Source organism: Papaver somniferum, chromosome 9 (genome assembly GCF_003573695.1).
Source record: "Papaver somniferum cultivar HN1 chromosome 9, ASM357369v1, whole genome shotgun sequence".
NCBI classification, from domain to species: Eukaryota; Viridiplantae; Streptophyta; class Magnoliopsida; order Ranunculales; family Papaveraceae; genus Papaver; species Papaver somniferum.
The window spans coordinates 7,743,683-7,757,130 of NC_039366.1; the positions used below are offsets into that span (position 1 = coordinate 7,743,683).

Here is a 13,448-nt window from a genome sequence, read left to right on the forward strand (position 1 = left end):
CACTAACATTTTGATTTTATTCGCCAATTCTTTCCGGAAAACAATTCTTTCCACTAACATGTTGTTGCCAGTTCAATACTCGTCGATGAAGTTTATTTTATTTTTTACTCGGAAAAGAAAAAATTGCTAAAGAAACTCGGTCAAGTTTCTACGGGTGTGTGTACCGCTGGGGAGACGTAGACATCGCAAATTTTCGTCTCCAAAATTAAGAAGAAAAAAGGTCATTTATTTAGTTATTAGAGAAAAAACCAGAGATACATCAACAACGTACACAATACAGTGATTCCAAGCTAGAGATCCATCACACAACAGCACCTGGGATATGCAACATGGTATCGATTAACATCTATCTTCTCCCCACCATTTGATAAAGATGCCATCATCTTACAGTAGCCTCCAAGATAACCAAGTGGTTGGCATATCGCTCGACAGTCATCATTATTACCACAACTACCAAAGTTACATTGTTGATCATTATTAGGTGTTAATCTTGCTGCTGCTGCTGCTGCTCCTGCATCACCGTGCAAGCATTATTAACTTAAAAATAAGGTTTAAGTACATTTAAGATTCCAATCAAAAATATATATACCAACCAGTAATAGGTCTTGCAGATGCCTCGGCAGAGTATGAAAAACCCAGAAGAAGCAAGCATAAGCTGAGCGCCACAACCAGCTGTGTAGTATATCTGGACATCTTCATTAATGTTGAGATTTTGGGGTTGGGATATGTATATCACTCCCTATAGTCGGGATGAAGATATTTATAGTGGTTTCTCAGGTTCACATTTAATGTGCTTCGCATTAACTTCTTAAAATTTTCAGGATCCGGAAGATATCAAAATAGTTATTACTATTAACTATAGTCAACGCGCGGTGCATGCAATTTCACAATATGTTATTTTGGCTATTAATTATAGTCCACGGTGCATGGAATTTCAATAGCCCGTATGCAATGGCTAATCTCTCACTATGCTCACAAACGTTTCCAATTCAATACCCAACTGTTAAGTAGTCCATGTCCGGGTGTTGTGGTACTGCACTCTGCTAGCTGTATGTAGTTTGTTATTAGTAACGGTTTAAATTTAGATGCTATCCTCATTGTGTTGTTATGCTGATAACACCACTCGAAATAATTTCTGAAATTTTCTACTCCAGATAGTAGGGATCGTATATATAACCACATGGAAACAAAAACTTAAAAGGATATATACCTTGTAGGTTATGAGTTATGACACACTAATGCACAATGAGAATATATAATTTTAAGCCGTCGGATTTAATTATTATATAAAAAAATGTGAACTCTAGCCGTTTAGAAGTACATGCTCATCAGTGTTGTTACGTACTCAAATGCATAACAACACCAATCAAAATATTTTCTGAAATTTTCTACTCCTCATATCGAGGAATCGCATATATCACCAAATGAGAAGAATAATTCAAATAGATATATATGTCTTCTAGGTTATGACTCATATATAACAATTACGTCCTGCATCATTATAAAAGAAGCAGCTCTAATTCAATGGCAACCATAGAAGAAAGAAGAATTGCTATCCAAAGAGCTCAACAATTTCAATTATCTCTTCGAGGTGCATTTCCCAGTTTTGTGAAACCGATGGTCCCAAGCCAAGTTAGTGGTGGTTTTTGGTTGGTAAGTGTATATATCCTTTCTTTGTCAATGAACATAAATCAAGTTTGGCATTTAAGTAACATAGATTATGTATAATTATTAATCTTTTGTCGTTATAATGGTCAATGTTAACAGGGCCTTCCACATAAGTTTTGCAAGGATCACCTACCGCATCATGATGCAACAATTACCTTGGTAGATTTTCAAGGGGTAGAGTACCATACTATTTATATCTCCACTAAAGAGGGATTGAGTGGAGGTTGGAGAGCATTTTCTTTGGGTCACAACCTCATTCATGGTGATGCTTGTGTGTTTAAACTAACCGGACCAACCGTATTTAGGGTGAGTGAACTTTAACATGTCAGCAATTTAGTACTTGTTTTCGTTTCAAGAGTTTCATCTGATCTGTTGGTGTTCCTTTATAGGTTTACATATTCAAAGCTATAAGGGATGATTGAAGTGGTGAATCAGCCAGATCTACCTACAGTAGGTTTTTTTGGTTGTTATTTTCTTACAGTATTGAACTAAATTGTATAACAGGTTATGATTCTTGCTACTATGGATATATGTTATGAAATTTAACAATCTGTGGAATTTTTCGTTGAACAATGGTTTTAATTTCCTTTCATGACTTCATGTAGCTCTATGTTGGGACATTTTTAATAGTTTAAAATACATCAAATGGAATATGATCATATAAACGAAAATCTTAATGGCAAACATAATGGTGTTCGCGCAGTGCTGGTTGGTGCAATGAAACTGTCTTCAAATGAAAATCTCAGCATGCCATCTCCCATTCTTTCTTTTCTTTCAAAATCTCCCATATAATTGCAAAACTCGTTAGAGGCCAAAGATCCTCTCTTTTATCCCTGAACTTTATACGCATTGATTAGTGATGAAAATAGTGGAAGGCTTACCCAATTGCTTTGCTGCAGAGTTACTTCCTCAATGTCACAGAGTACACATAGTATTGACTATGTTAACACCCCTTTGATGCTACATGATCTTAGTATGTAGTGACTTATATGCCTGACATCCAGAAGTGTAGTGGAAGGTGTTACCGGTCTTGTTCATTGCTTAAGAAAGTGCCATCCTCCCACTGCTACTGCGACTACTTTCAAAAAGTAAACCAGAGAGCCACACAAAAATCTTGTTTATTATGTTCTTTTTGTTCAGCGAGGTATTGTACTTGCCTCTTATAACACTTGAGTTGTATTCAAATAGAATGCACTTCTAATATCAGCTAGGAAACGATGTTCTTGAAACATTTTTTGTGACACACCGACAATGTAAATTCTGCGGTCCATTACCAGTAATCTTTGCAAGAACAAGCCCCGTCTAAGAATCTATGAAATCCAACTCTATCTCTAACAATGATCTCCCTCATGTACACTTTGCTGATAATCTTTGTAACTTCATGGCAATCAACACAGACCCTTAAATTTTTCACAACTCTAATGACAGTAGGAGATTTTGCTTTCAATAGCCCGTATGCAATGGCCAATCTCTCACTATGTTCACAAAGAGAACTTTGTTTCTCTTCATCGTCCACATTATGCAAAACCGCAGATGTCCATGGATCATGCCCAACAGAACGAACCCGATCTGCCATATCTCTCAATACTAACCTTATCTCATTTGCATCTGGATGTGATCTGTCTGACACCACAACTTCATGAACAAATCCGTCAATTTCTATTGAACTACAACCAGGAATAGCTCGGATCCCATTCTCCTTCATCTTCTTCCTGACAAGACTCACTTTCCCCCATTGAGAAGTAGCAGCATACAAGTTCGAGAGGAGCATGTAGTTTTCAGGATTCAGTAGCTCTAATTCTAAAAGTCGACCTGCCACAAAATCACATTCATCCAAAATGCGTTTTCTAGTACAACCAACTAACAGTGTTCTCCAGATTATTGAATTTGGTTTGATTGGCATGTCTTCAACAAACTTATATGCCTCTTTAATAAGTCAGGCTCGGCAAAGTAGATCAACCATGCAACCATAATGCTCCATTATCGGCTCAATCCCGCATTCGAGCATGCTTGACCAGTACCTTTGGCCTTCTAATACTAATCCACTATGGGCACAAGCTGATAAAACCCGAATGAAACTTACATGGTTAGGCTTCACGTTTGCTTCCATCATTCTTCTAAATACCTCCAATGCTTCCTCCGCAAGTCCATGAATAGCGAGCGCAACAATCATTGAAATCCACGCTTTTGTATCTTTCACGGGCATCTCTTCAAATACTTTTTTCGCTCGCTCGATACACCCACACTTTGCTTACATATGTACAAGTGCAGTACTAAGTTCAAGATCAACTTCGATAACATGTTTGTCAATAAACTTATGAATCCATTCACCCAAATCCAATGCACCGGAACTCGCACAAGCTGTAATCACACTAACCATCGTAACCTCATCCGGACTAACCCCCGCCAATTGCATTTCTCTGAACAGAGTCAATGCTTCATTCACTAATCCAAGTCTAGCATACGCATACCCACTTATAATAGTACTCCAAGTAACCAAATTCTTGTCAGGTATTTCATCAAACAGCTTCCGGGCTAATCCAATTTCTTCGCATTTCGCATATAAATTCACCAAATGCAGTCTGAATAAATGGACTAGAATGAAACCCAGATTTCAAAACATGTGAATGAATCTGTGTACCTTCTACGTAACCACAAATTAAAGCACAGGATTTAATAACAAATGCGTAAGTAAAACTGTTCGGATTCGGGTAACCTCTTTGTATCAGTTTCTGAAACATAATAATTGGTTCTGAAACATATACTGTAATGAGTTTTCCTTTGGGCGGTCGCGCCTCGCCTTGGGTTATGCTAGAATTTCTACTTCATAGAGTTATTTTGTCTCCTTGCACCGGGTGGCCCTCCTAATGGTTTGAATTGTACTCCTTCTTTAACCACCATAGTGGTCTTCGTGCTGAGTAATGGCTATTCGTTGGTAAAAAAGGTTAAGCTGATGCTTCACGAGCTTAGCTCGACTTTACGCCTATTAATTTATTGTTTTATGGCTGGGGAGAAACTCCATTGGACCATCGTCTTGTCAAGATATTATCTTATTAGCATCTCGGACTCCGAGTGTTTTCACCATGTTGATGGTTACCGTTTGTAATGATTCCATGGTAGCGCCGTCGGGATAGAACATTTTCATTCTTGTGCCTCTGTTGCTTTAAGTGTTGATAACGATGGAATGACGCTCCATTTTGAATTTCGTCTTTCTCGCCATGTGACTAACATTTGTGGAGTCTGATGTGCCACCGTTTTAGTCTATGCTTTTCGTAAACCCTCGTGTATGATCGAGGCAATAGCTAGAGGTGTAGGTTCTTTCCGATACGTCGTCGTTTATCGTCCGAGGCGATAATATTCATTAAGTATTTTTTATTTTTTTTGTAACTCTTTGTTGAGTGTCTTATCTTGGAGACTTTTTGAGTAAGTCCTCGTGCTCCTTCCGAGACAGTATCTTACTAACATTATTGATTTTAGCTTGCCCCTAGGTCAAGTGATCAGGTGTTTGAGTCACTTGTTTGTTGATCATGTAGGGTGATATCTCGGTCGAGTGATTCTTACCCTAGCCAGAGGCAACTATCCCGATTCTGGATATCTTCTGTTATGGCAGCACATTATCCGATTTCATGATCATGATGGCATTACCTTATGTCTGTTTCCGTCTTAGGTAGCTTGGATATTGTTCCCGCGCCATTCCTTGTAGAATGGAAGGTGTGTCTAGCACCGTGCCATAATCTTGATAGGCTTTTAGAAAACTATTATTTGGAATCCTAATTTTCTAACTATATGCAATGCAAATAGCAGATATATAAACAAAACAAAAATAAATTCAAAATACAAAAAAAATCGAAAGAAAAAATTAAAACAAACAAAAGGAAAATGTTTATATTGTTGTTCCAAATGGAAACCCATGGAAGGCATATAGCCTTTGCTAGTTCGACTTCGTGCCTCTTTTAGCAATTTGTATATTCCATATTTGATGATGGGGAAGGAATGTATCCTCAGAATTTTGTCATTCTCGTTAGAATGACAAGGTACTCTCCTATCTCATCTTGGAGATGTCTGTTGTTGCTTTGGGTAGTGACCTTCTTAGCAATAATTTTCTTTTTAGGGGATTGTATGGTAGATCTCATCTGGCTCCCCTATTTTGCACGTCATTGTGGCTTAAATTGCAGGTGCCGGGCTCGTCTGGCTTCTTCGTGGCTCGCTTTCTCCAGCACCAAATTCTCTTTTGCGTCTTTGTATTCTGACTAATGGTCGTCAATATCAGCTTTTTTGCGGATGGTGGCAGTTACTTCATGGTTAGGCCTTCTCGTGGGGACGCCTTGGATTACTGAGCGATGTAGCTCTAGGCATGATTTCATGGGTGAGTCTCACCTTAATTTATTGATAAGAATGGGCTATGGTTAATGTGGTTGTAATTTCAAGCATGGACTTCGCCTCTGGCATCAGTATTGTGCATCATGGGAGTCAAAGTTCATCGTGGAGCTAAATCATTTTATTAACGATCACTTCGTCTTGTTAAATTAATCAGTGTACAGGGTTCTTCATTATGGGAGTCAAAGTATGCATCTAATTATTTGTGCATAAATGGTGGTTCGCTCGACACCGTATTGATTTATCATTTTGTCGTGAATACGACGAAAGTGAGATGAGAAATTTGAGCTCCATCCACCATTATAGGGTGACGACCCTCTTTGCTCATAGCGGTTCTGCGAGTGTTATCTATTGATATGGAATTTTCACTTCGAGTTTTGGTGTTACATTTTTGAGGGTAGCATTTCTTTGATGCCCCATCGGTGAACTGTTGTTAGTGCAGCGAGCAGTGTAGACTGCGGTCACCATTTACCATATATGAGTAATGGTTCTTTTGATTTCGTCATCGGAGGGGAACTGGCGTCGTTCATGAGCTCCTGACTTCGTATTAGTGTGAGTCATATATGGTTGTGCCAGAGTGTTTATAGTCCTTCAAGGATTGTTATGGTTGTAGCTGTTTAGCTTCATGCTCTAGATAGTTGAGATTTTAATTGATATGAGGCAGATTGTGGACTGCTTGCCTACGAATTTTACATTTGCCGTCTTGCTGTCAAGGAGGCAACTTGTTATAGAGAGTATGCCTTAGTATTAACTTTTCTCTTCTATAGTTCTGCGTATTAGCCAGTTTTTGGTATCGCCTTATACTTCAAGGTTGCTCCGCTCCTGGAGTGCTCACCATTGTTCGTCAATGCTGGGAGTTTAGAATCGTCATGGTTCATCGAGCTATCGCCCAGTGACTTATCACTTCAGTTCTACCATGCAATTTGTTTTTATGATGGCTTTATTATCGTCGTAGGATAAACCGTAGTCGTTATCCCTCTGCTATTTATTTACCCCTTGGATTCGATAATCCTTGATGTTTTGTCGTCATCTTTAGTGGGGTAGAAGCCATTCTTTGCTGGCTAATTTGGTGCGCATTTGTATGCCTGCACTTAATATGAGAGTTCGTCTCTCTGCTATGGTGGAGATTGGTGATCAAATCCAATCAACCATTCCTTCATGGCTGTAACGGACTCTATTCCGCCATTGTTTTTATTAGCCTGGCTGGCTGGCTCTTCTTCCCACTTCTGGGTATCGCATCTTTGGCTTAACTTCTTAGTTCAACCTTGTGAACTTTGGCTCTTACGTCTTACTGTGAGCTTACTGAGTATTAGCTTAAAAGTGGTTCTTGCATCATGGCTCGACTCCTTCATTTTATGTAAGCTATTTGTTATTGTTCTCCTGACATTCATTTGTGTCACGATGTCAAAGTCCTTTGTACCTCCTTAGCTATATGGGGTGACTCCATTGGTCTGCTTAAGGGATCGGTCTGGTGTTACTAGACAATCCTTGTATTTCACCATTCAAAGCTCATGTGACCGGGATTAGACTCTTTCTACTTCACATGTTATTATAGTATTGACTGGTAATGAACTCCAATCAACTGTTTCTCTTTTTCTGCGCCATGTTGGATCCTTGCTTGTTAAAAACAATGAAAAGAGCTTATTGATACAAGACTGTCATTATGTGAACAAAGTCTTGCTTTGTCGAGATGTGTCGACTTTTATGTGGACAGTATTGGACTCTGCCTCGTGGCCTTTTAACTTTTTCGACTTTGCGCCTCTGGGATTCACCTAGTTTCATGACCACCAGTATCCCCTTTCGTCTTTATATGTATGAAAATGTATCATAGTATTTTTGATCAGGAGTCTCCATCATGTGGAGTCGTTTCTCCAGTTTTATCATCGTGGGATTGTCATCATTGTTCGCCTTTGTTGCGAGGTACTTCCGACCACTTCATCACTTGGAGCACCGTTGTGGTATATGACATTGGATTGTCTTTCATGATTGCCTCGTCCGAGCTAATCGTCTGGGTGATATTTTTAGGAATTTTCCTTTTCGAGTTTACTCGGCTGAGCCAATGGATCGAGTCCGAGCAAGTCAATCTATCCGCCTAGGATCGGTTCGTCCGAGTACATCATCTAGAATTTGGAATACTTGACACGGCTTCTTCATATAAAAAGCATGCAGCGGCAGTTCGTCTTTGAATCATAATGATAGAGAATGGTGATTAATTCCAATCTATAACATGGCAGTGAGCCCTCTACTCCGTTATTCATTGCCGTGGTCACCTCGTAAGTGCATGCACAATGTGCATCTAGAGTGCCTCTGGCTCCTCCATTGACAGTACGAGCTGGTGCTCCTCCGATGAGGTTGTATCATGCCAATCATATAGCTCGTCGTGGAAGCGATGGTATCGTGTTCATGGGGGTGAATTCTATTTTCACCATTAATCGTCATGTATCTCAACCACTGGAAAGCTTGTCCTTCTGGGTTAGTAATTAAAATAAAGTTCGTCTGTTATATGGGAGATTTTGTTTACAAAGGATATAATATTTCCTTTTTATGTCAGCAATAACTATCTCATTGGGTGACTCATTTTTTTCACCATTGGCAATCATGCATTATTAACGCCTCATTGTTCTGGGATTGTATTTCCCTGTTCATCACATCGGGATGGCAGTAACGGTGATCATTTTTTCGAGAGTCCATCAGGAAGCTTTGTTCCATTGTCCACAGAGTTGTTTAACCTCCATGTATGAGTGACAAGTATTGGTTTGCAAAAACAGTGATTGGTGATGAATTCCAATCAACTGTTACATTGGATGGTTACTTGGTTATATATTATTGCCTTATTGGCAGCACGAGCTGAACTCGTCTTTGCATCGTTTTGGAGTTCGTTTTCACGAGATCGGATGGAATCATCTGTCAAGATTTTTCCTCCACGAGATAGAATAACTTATTTTCCATCAGTCTGTTGTTTTTATGAGAGATCGGATGATCTTTTTGTCCTTTAGGAGTATTCCTTCACGAGATCGAATGATCCCTTTCACCATTAGGTTCGTGCCTCCATGAGATCGGATGACCTCTTTCTCCGTTTGAGTCTTTCCATTATGGGATAACTCGTTTTCATCTAAGAAAACATTGTTGCTTCTCTTAGCACCATTATTATTATCATTATTGGCAGCACGAGCTGAACCCATCTTGGCACCATTAGGGACTCCCGTCTTCACGAGATCGGATTGGTCCGTCAAAGTTTTTACTTCAAGAGATCGAATAACCTCTTTTTTCCCCTTAGGGTATTGTTTTCTCGTGATAGAGTGATCACGTATATCGCCTTTGGAGGTTACTTTCACGAGATCAGATGACTTCTTTTGCCTCCAGGATTATGCCTTTACGAGATCAGTTGATCTCTCTCTCCGTTAGAATTTTTTCTTGACGAGATAGGTTTAGAGTTAATTAGTATTTGGATTGTGGATTTTGGTATCTTTTAGTGTTTGGGTCTTACGTCTGTCCGTTATAGTGTTTGGGTCGTTGACCCCGTTAGTCTACACGGTCAAATGGTTAAACTGTTACCATCCATTAACTTCTGTTAGTATATAAATTAAAAAGATATCAAGAAATTCTTCTTCGTAGGTTCAGTTAAACTTGAACTTTACAAAGGGAATTTCTTCTTTCTTTTATCATTCTTTCTTAATCTATACGAAGAAGTGAGGTGACTTATCATTGATTTTTGATGAAAAACACAGGAGATCAAGATGGGGTTTTGAACCTGTGATAGATGTTGTGAATAATGATTTCATGGATGATTGCCTGAGATGTTGAAGTCTCTGGAGTCCTATTTTGATTTGGATTAATCAGTCATGTATGGAGTCGAATTTGCAGGGATGAATTAAGCAATAAAAGGCGGCGATATATCAACAACAAATAATTAACGAAAGCTTCCATAATTACCTCTCCACTGAATTCGTGGCCCTCTTTGTAGAACATCGTCCTAGCAGACTCACTTACATTCTAGGGAAGACTGTGCACATAAAACAACGAACTGTGAGGACTTCCGCACCAATCTGGTCTGAGCAATGTTCGGATCAAGTAGAAAACTTAAGCCCTGACGCGACCTCTGCTATGCTCCATCGGTTACCTCATGGTACGGCATCTATATAGTGGAAATCCTTTGAGCGATTATCAAATCATTTCCCTGTTTTCTTGATAAAGAACAGAGCTAAAAGTTAACTGCATACGGATTCTTTGAATTTTTGGTTTTCGAAGAGCCACGGTGATGATAAACAGGGATTTAACTATAACTAACACTTAGACCAAACACGGTAATTGACTTAATTGACTAATTGGGTCAACGATCCAAACACTATAACGGACAAACTTAGGACTCAAAATCGGAAGGGTACCAAAATTCACGACCCAAATATTAATTAACTCATATGTTTATCTCTTTTGTCATCAGGTTATCGTCTTTGCAGCTTTTCCTTCACGAGATCGGACGATCTCTGTCCACCAAAATAATGCCTTCACGAGGTCGGACTAGCTATTACTCCATTGGAATTTTTCCTTCACGAGATTGGATGACTCGTTTCGTCATCAGAAAATATAACAGATGAACTCTTTGGCCATCTTTGGTATTTTACTTTCACGAGATCGGATGATCTCTTTCTCCATTAGGTTCATGCCTTTACGAGATCGGATGATCTCTTTCGCCCTTTGGTTCATTCCTCCACGAGATCGGATGATCTCTTTCACCGTTGGAGTTTTTACATCATGAGATGGGGTTATTTTTGTAACTTACAGGATCATGTCTGCCCGAGATTGTCTAAAGCTAGAAACTTGTAGATCTAGAAATTTGACATCGTGATGTCTCAGAATTCTCTAAGAAGAGAGTAAATAATTACGAAATTGCCATTTTAGCAATAAAATCCACTGAATCTCCTCTAAGGAGTTCAAATTTATCACCAGAGGTGATGAAAAAGTGCAGATCTCATGTTTCTGAGGCTCTTCAAGACTTCATTGATCATGGAGATCGTGTTGTGTCCGAGATCTACTCGTCAATTTCATAGAAATCTACACAGTGGTATGGAAAACCACTTTTCTTTTAGAAATCATGAAAACAATATAGAGTTGTTTTAGGGAGGTAGATTATATCTTCATACCTTCCTGTTTCTAGCGCCAAAATGTTGCTGCATAAAATCTGATTACTACATCCAACTAGATCTAATGAATATAAATCGTTGAAAATCATACAAAAAAGGTAAAGTGCATAAAAGTAAGATTAAAACAAGGATTTTATAGTGGTTCGGCCATTGAAAGACCTACATCCACTTTGTTTTCACTATTATTAGTGGTGATACACAAAGATCCATGAATGGAGGTCCTCATGGGACTTGAAACTCCATCCATTGTGTAGTATTATATGGTGCTCCCGTCTAGATCTTGCGCCACGTGTCGAGTTGATATTTTACTCTCACATCTCTATTCTTCGTTGATATGGACAATTGAAGTTCTTGAGACAAGTTCTGAAGAAAACAACTACTGTAACAATTCCATATTTTGATTATATGAAAAAATCTCATTAAAAAGCCCCAAAGGCTATGATAAACTGTTATATAAGCGTAATGAAATAACACACGACATGTAATAGCCATTCAAATCAAACAAGAAAAGAAATAAAAAACCTAAACCTAATATTGCATAAATGCAATATTTTTATTGAGAGAGAAAAGATAAAAACAGACTAATATATCCTAGATTTTCTCGGTACATCTGAAATCTCAGACCTAAATGCGAGTAAATCTGGATTAGAGAGGAAAATTAAGAGAGAAAATTTAGGACTTTTTTTTCTTCCGGAAAAACGGTTTTGGAGAGCGGAAAAGAGAGTATTATTTTTTTTAGTCAGTTTTGTTTGGATTAGGTTCTTTCTACGTATGGGTTAACTATTGTTGATGTCGATTGCATCAAGTTGCTCCAGTCTTTCATTTTCTCTATTCTCTTCTCCTCTTTTTCTGTAACTTTCTTACGTTATTTATAAAAAAATCGCAGTATTGTACAAATTTTTTATTTTCATTTATTAAATTTGCTTCTTTAGGTCAACAAAACTCTAAGGGAAGGAGGATATTTAGTTTGGGAAGCTCAGCCAACCTACAAGGTAGTCCTAGGTGGAGTTCGTATTAGCACCTTTTTTTTTTTAAATTATTGCTAAATGACAAAAAAGAACGTCGAATTTTTACGCGCATTCATATTCAATCCCAAGATCCTACCTAACATATTTTTTATTTTAGTCCAGAGATTAACACTTTTTATTGAATTTAGAGCATCTCCGATGTAAGGGGTAAACGTTTTAAAATTGCATTACACATAAGATTTAAGACCTTATCCACCAAATTTGCATCCCCAATGCAAAGGTGAAGGTCATCAAAATAAGATGGCACAATTAAGTGGGGGTAAATGAGAATTTGTAGATCAGACTTTCTTGATGACTTTGGGGTGTTAAGTCCACAACATTTTTTTGTCTCTAAATTTACGAAAATGATTAACATACCGGAAAAAAAATACCCAAAAATGCAGCGTGTGAGAGGGATGATGGGGCCCACATTTGCCCTTCCCAATCCCGCTGCTAAGCACGCAAAGTATTGGTCGTTCAATCCCCTTCGGGACACAACTAAGTGTAAAACTTCGGTGTGTCTAGCATCTCTCTTAAATTTAAACAAAAAATATTATATAGAATATTGGGAATTGAACTTTAGCTAAACAGTTTTATCTTCGTCATTTTTTTGTCATTTAGTAATAACTAATAACCCACATATAAACAAGTGGAAATAAGACCTCCAAATATAGGATGACTTTGACACCTTGCATTTGGGATGCTCTTGGAGACAAAAACAAGTGGCGTACTGGTGTGCACTTAAGACCTAAGGTTATGGAAAAATCTAGTTTAAACTTTCTCGTTTGCGTAGTTAACCTCAATCCTTGGATTATCAAGAATAAAATTTTAGGGGAAAATATCTGAAATTCTAGGTATCATATAGGACTAGGGTTGTCAATGGGTACCCATTATCCGGAACCGGAACCGGATCCGGTAGACTTGGGTCCGGTTCCGGTTCCTAAAGTTGGACCCATTAGCAACTTAGGACCCTACGGGTAATTACCCGATTGGACCCGAATCTAAACGGGTCCAACGATTAATACCCGTTGGGTACCCGCGGGTATCGGGTACCCGTTTATTCATACTTTTATTCATGTTTTTGCTAGTTTTAGCTTTGATATTTTACTCGTTTTAATTTTTCTCTTACATTTAATCTTTATTTAGTACATTAATAAGAAATAATAATAAATTTTTATAAAAGTTATTTAAATCAAAGCCAAAAAGAGAAAAATATTAAGTTTTTGAGGTTTTTTTAATAATTTTCTTAAGACCC

General features: G+C 38.2%; 2 protein-coding genes and 1 pseudogene across 2 annotated transcripts; 1 reads left to right on the forward strand and 2 right to left on the reverse strand.

The window, feature by feature from the left end:
* Positions 1–205: 205 nt before the first annotated feature.
* On the reverse strand, positions 206–718 carry LOC113308454. The gene is made up of 2 exons (XM_026556914.1): positions 594–718; positions 206–511 (listed from the first exon to the last, which is right to left on the reverse strand). The coding sequence occupies exons 1-2, from the start codon at positions 697–699 to the stop codon at positions 291–293; spliced, it is 327 nt and encodes a 108-aa protein (XP_026412699.1). The 5' UTR covers positions 700–718; the 3' UTR covers positions 206–290.
* Positions 719–1,524: 806 nt separating this feature from the next.
* On the forward strand, positions 1,525–2,090 carry LOC113311281 (B3 domain-containing protein At5g42700-like). The gene is made up of 3 exons (XM_026560121.1): positions 1,525–1,653; positions 1,768–1,974; positions 2,058–2,090. Exons 1-3 carry the CDS (start codon positions 1,525–1,527, stop codon positions 2,088–2,090), a joined length of 369 nt encoding a protein of 122 aa, XP_026415906.1.
* A 170-nt stretch (positions 2,091–2,260) lies between these two features.
* Positions 2,261–4,670, reverse strand: LOC113307694 (annotated as a pseudogene).
* Between the last annotated feature and the right edge of the window lie 8,778 nt (positions 4,671–13,448).

Excerpts from the sequence above, each read along its gene's own strand:
- LOC113308454 (XM_026556914.1), bottom strand. The coding sequence starts at position 699 with ATGAAGATGTCCAGATATACTACACAGCTGGTTGTGGCGCTCAGCTTA. Across the intron at positions 512-593 it reads ATCTGCAAGACCTATTACTG|GAGCAGCAGCAGCAGCAGCA; the intron begins GTTGGTATATAT and ends ACGGTGATGCAG.
- LOC113311281 (XM_026560121.1), top strand. The coding sequence starts at position 1,525 with ATGGCAACCATAGAAGAAAGAAGAATTGCTATCCAAAGAGCTCAACAA. Across the intron at positions 1,654-1,767 it reads TTAGTGGTGGTTTTTGGTTG|GGCCTTCCACATAAGTTTTG; the intron begins GTAAGTGTATAT and ends CAATGTTAACAG. Across the intron at positions 1,975-2,057 it reads CCGGACCAACCGTATTTAGG|GTTTACATATTCAAAGCTAT; the intron begins GTGAGTGAACTT and ends GTTCCTTTATAG.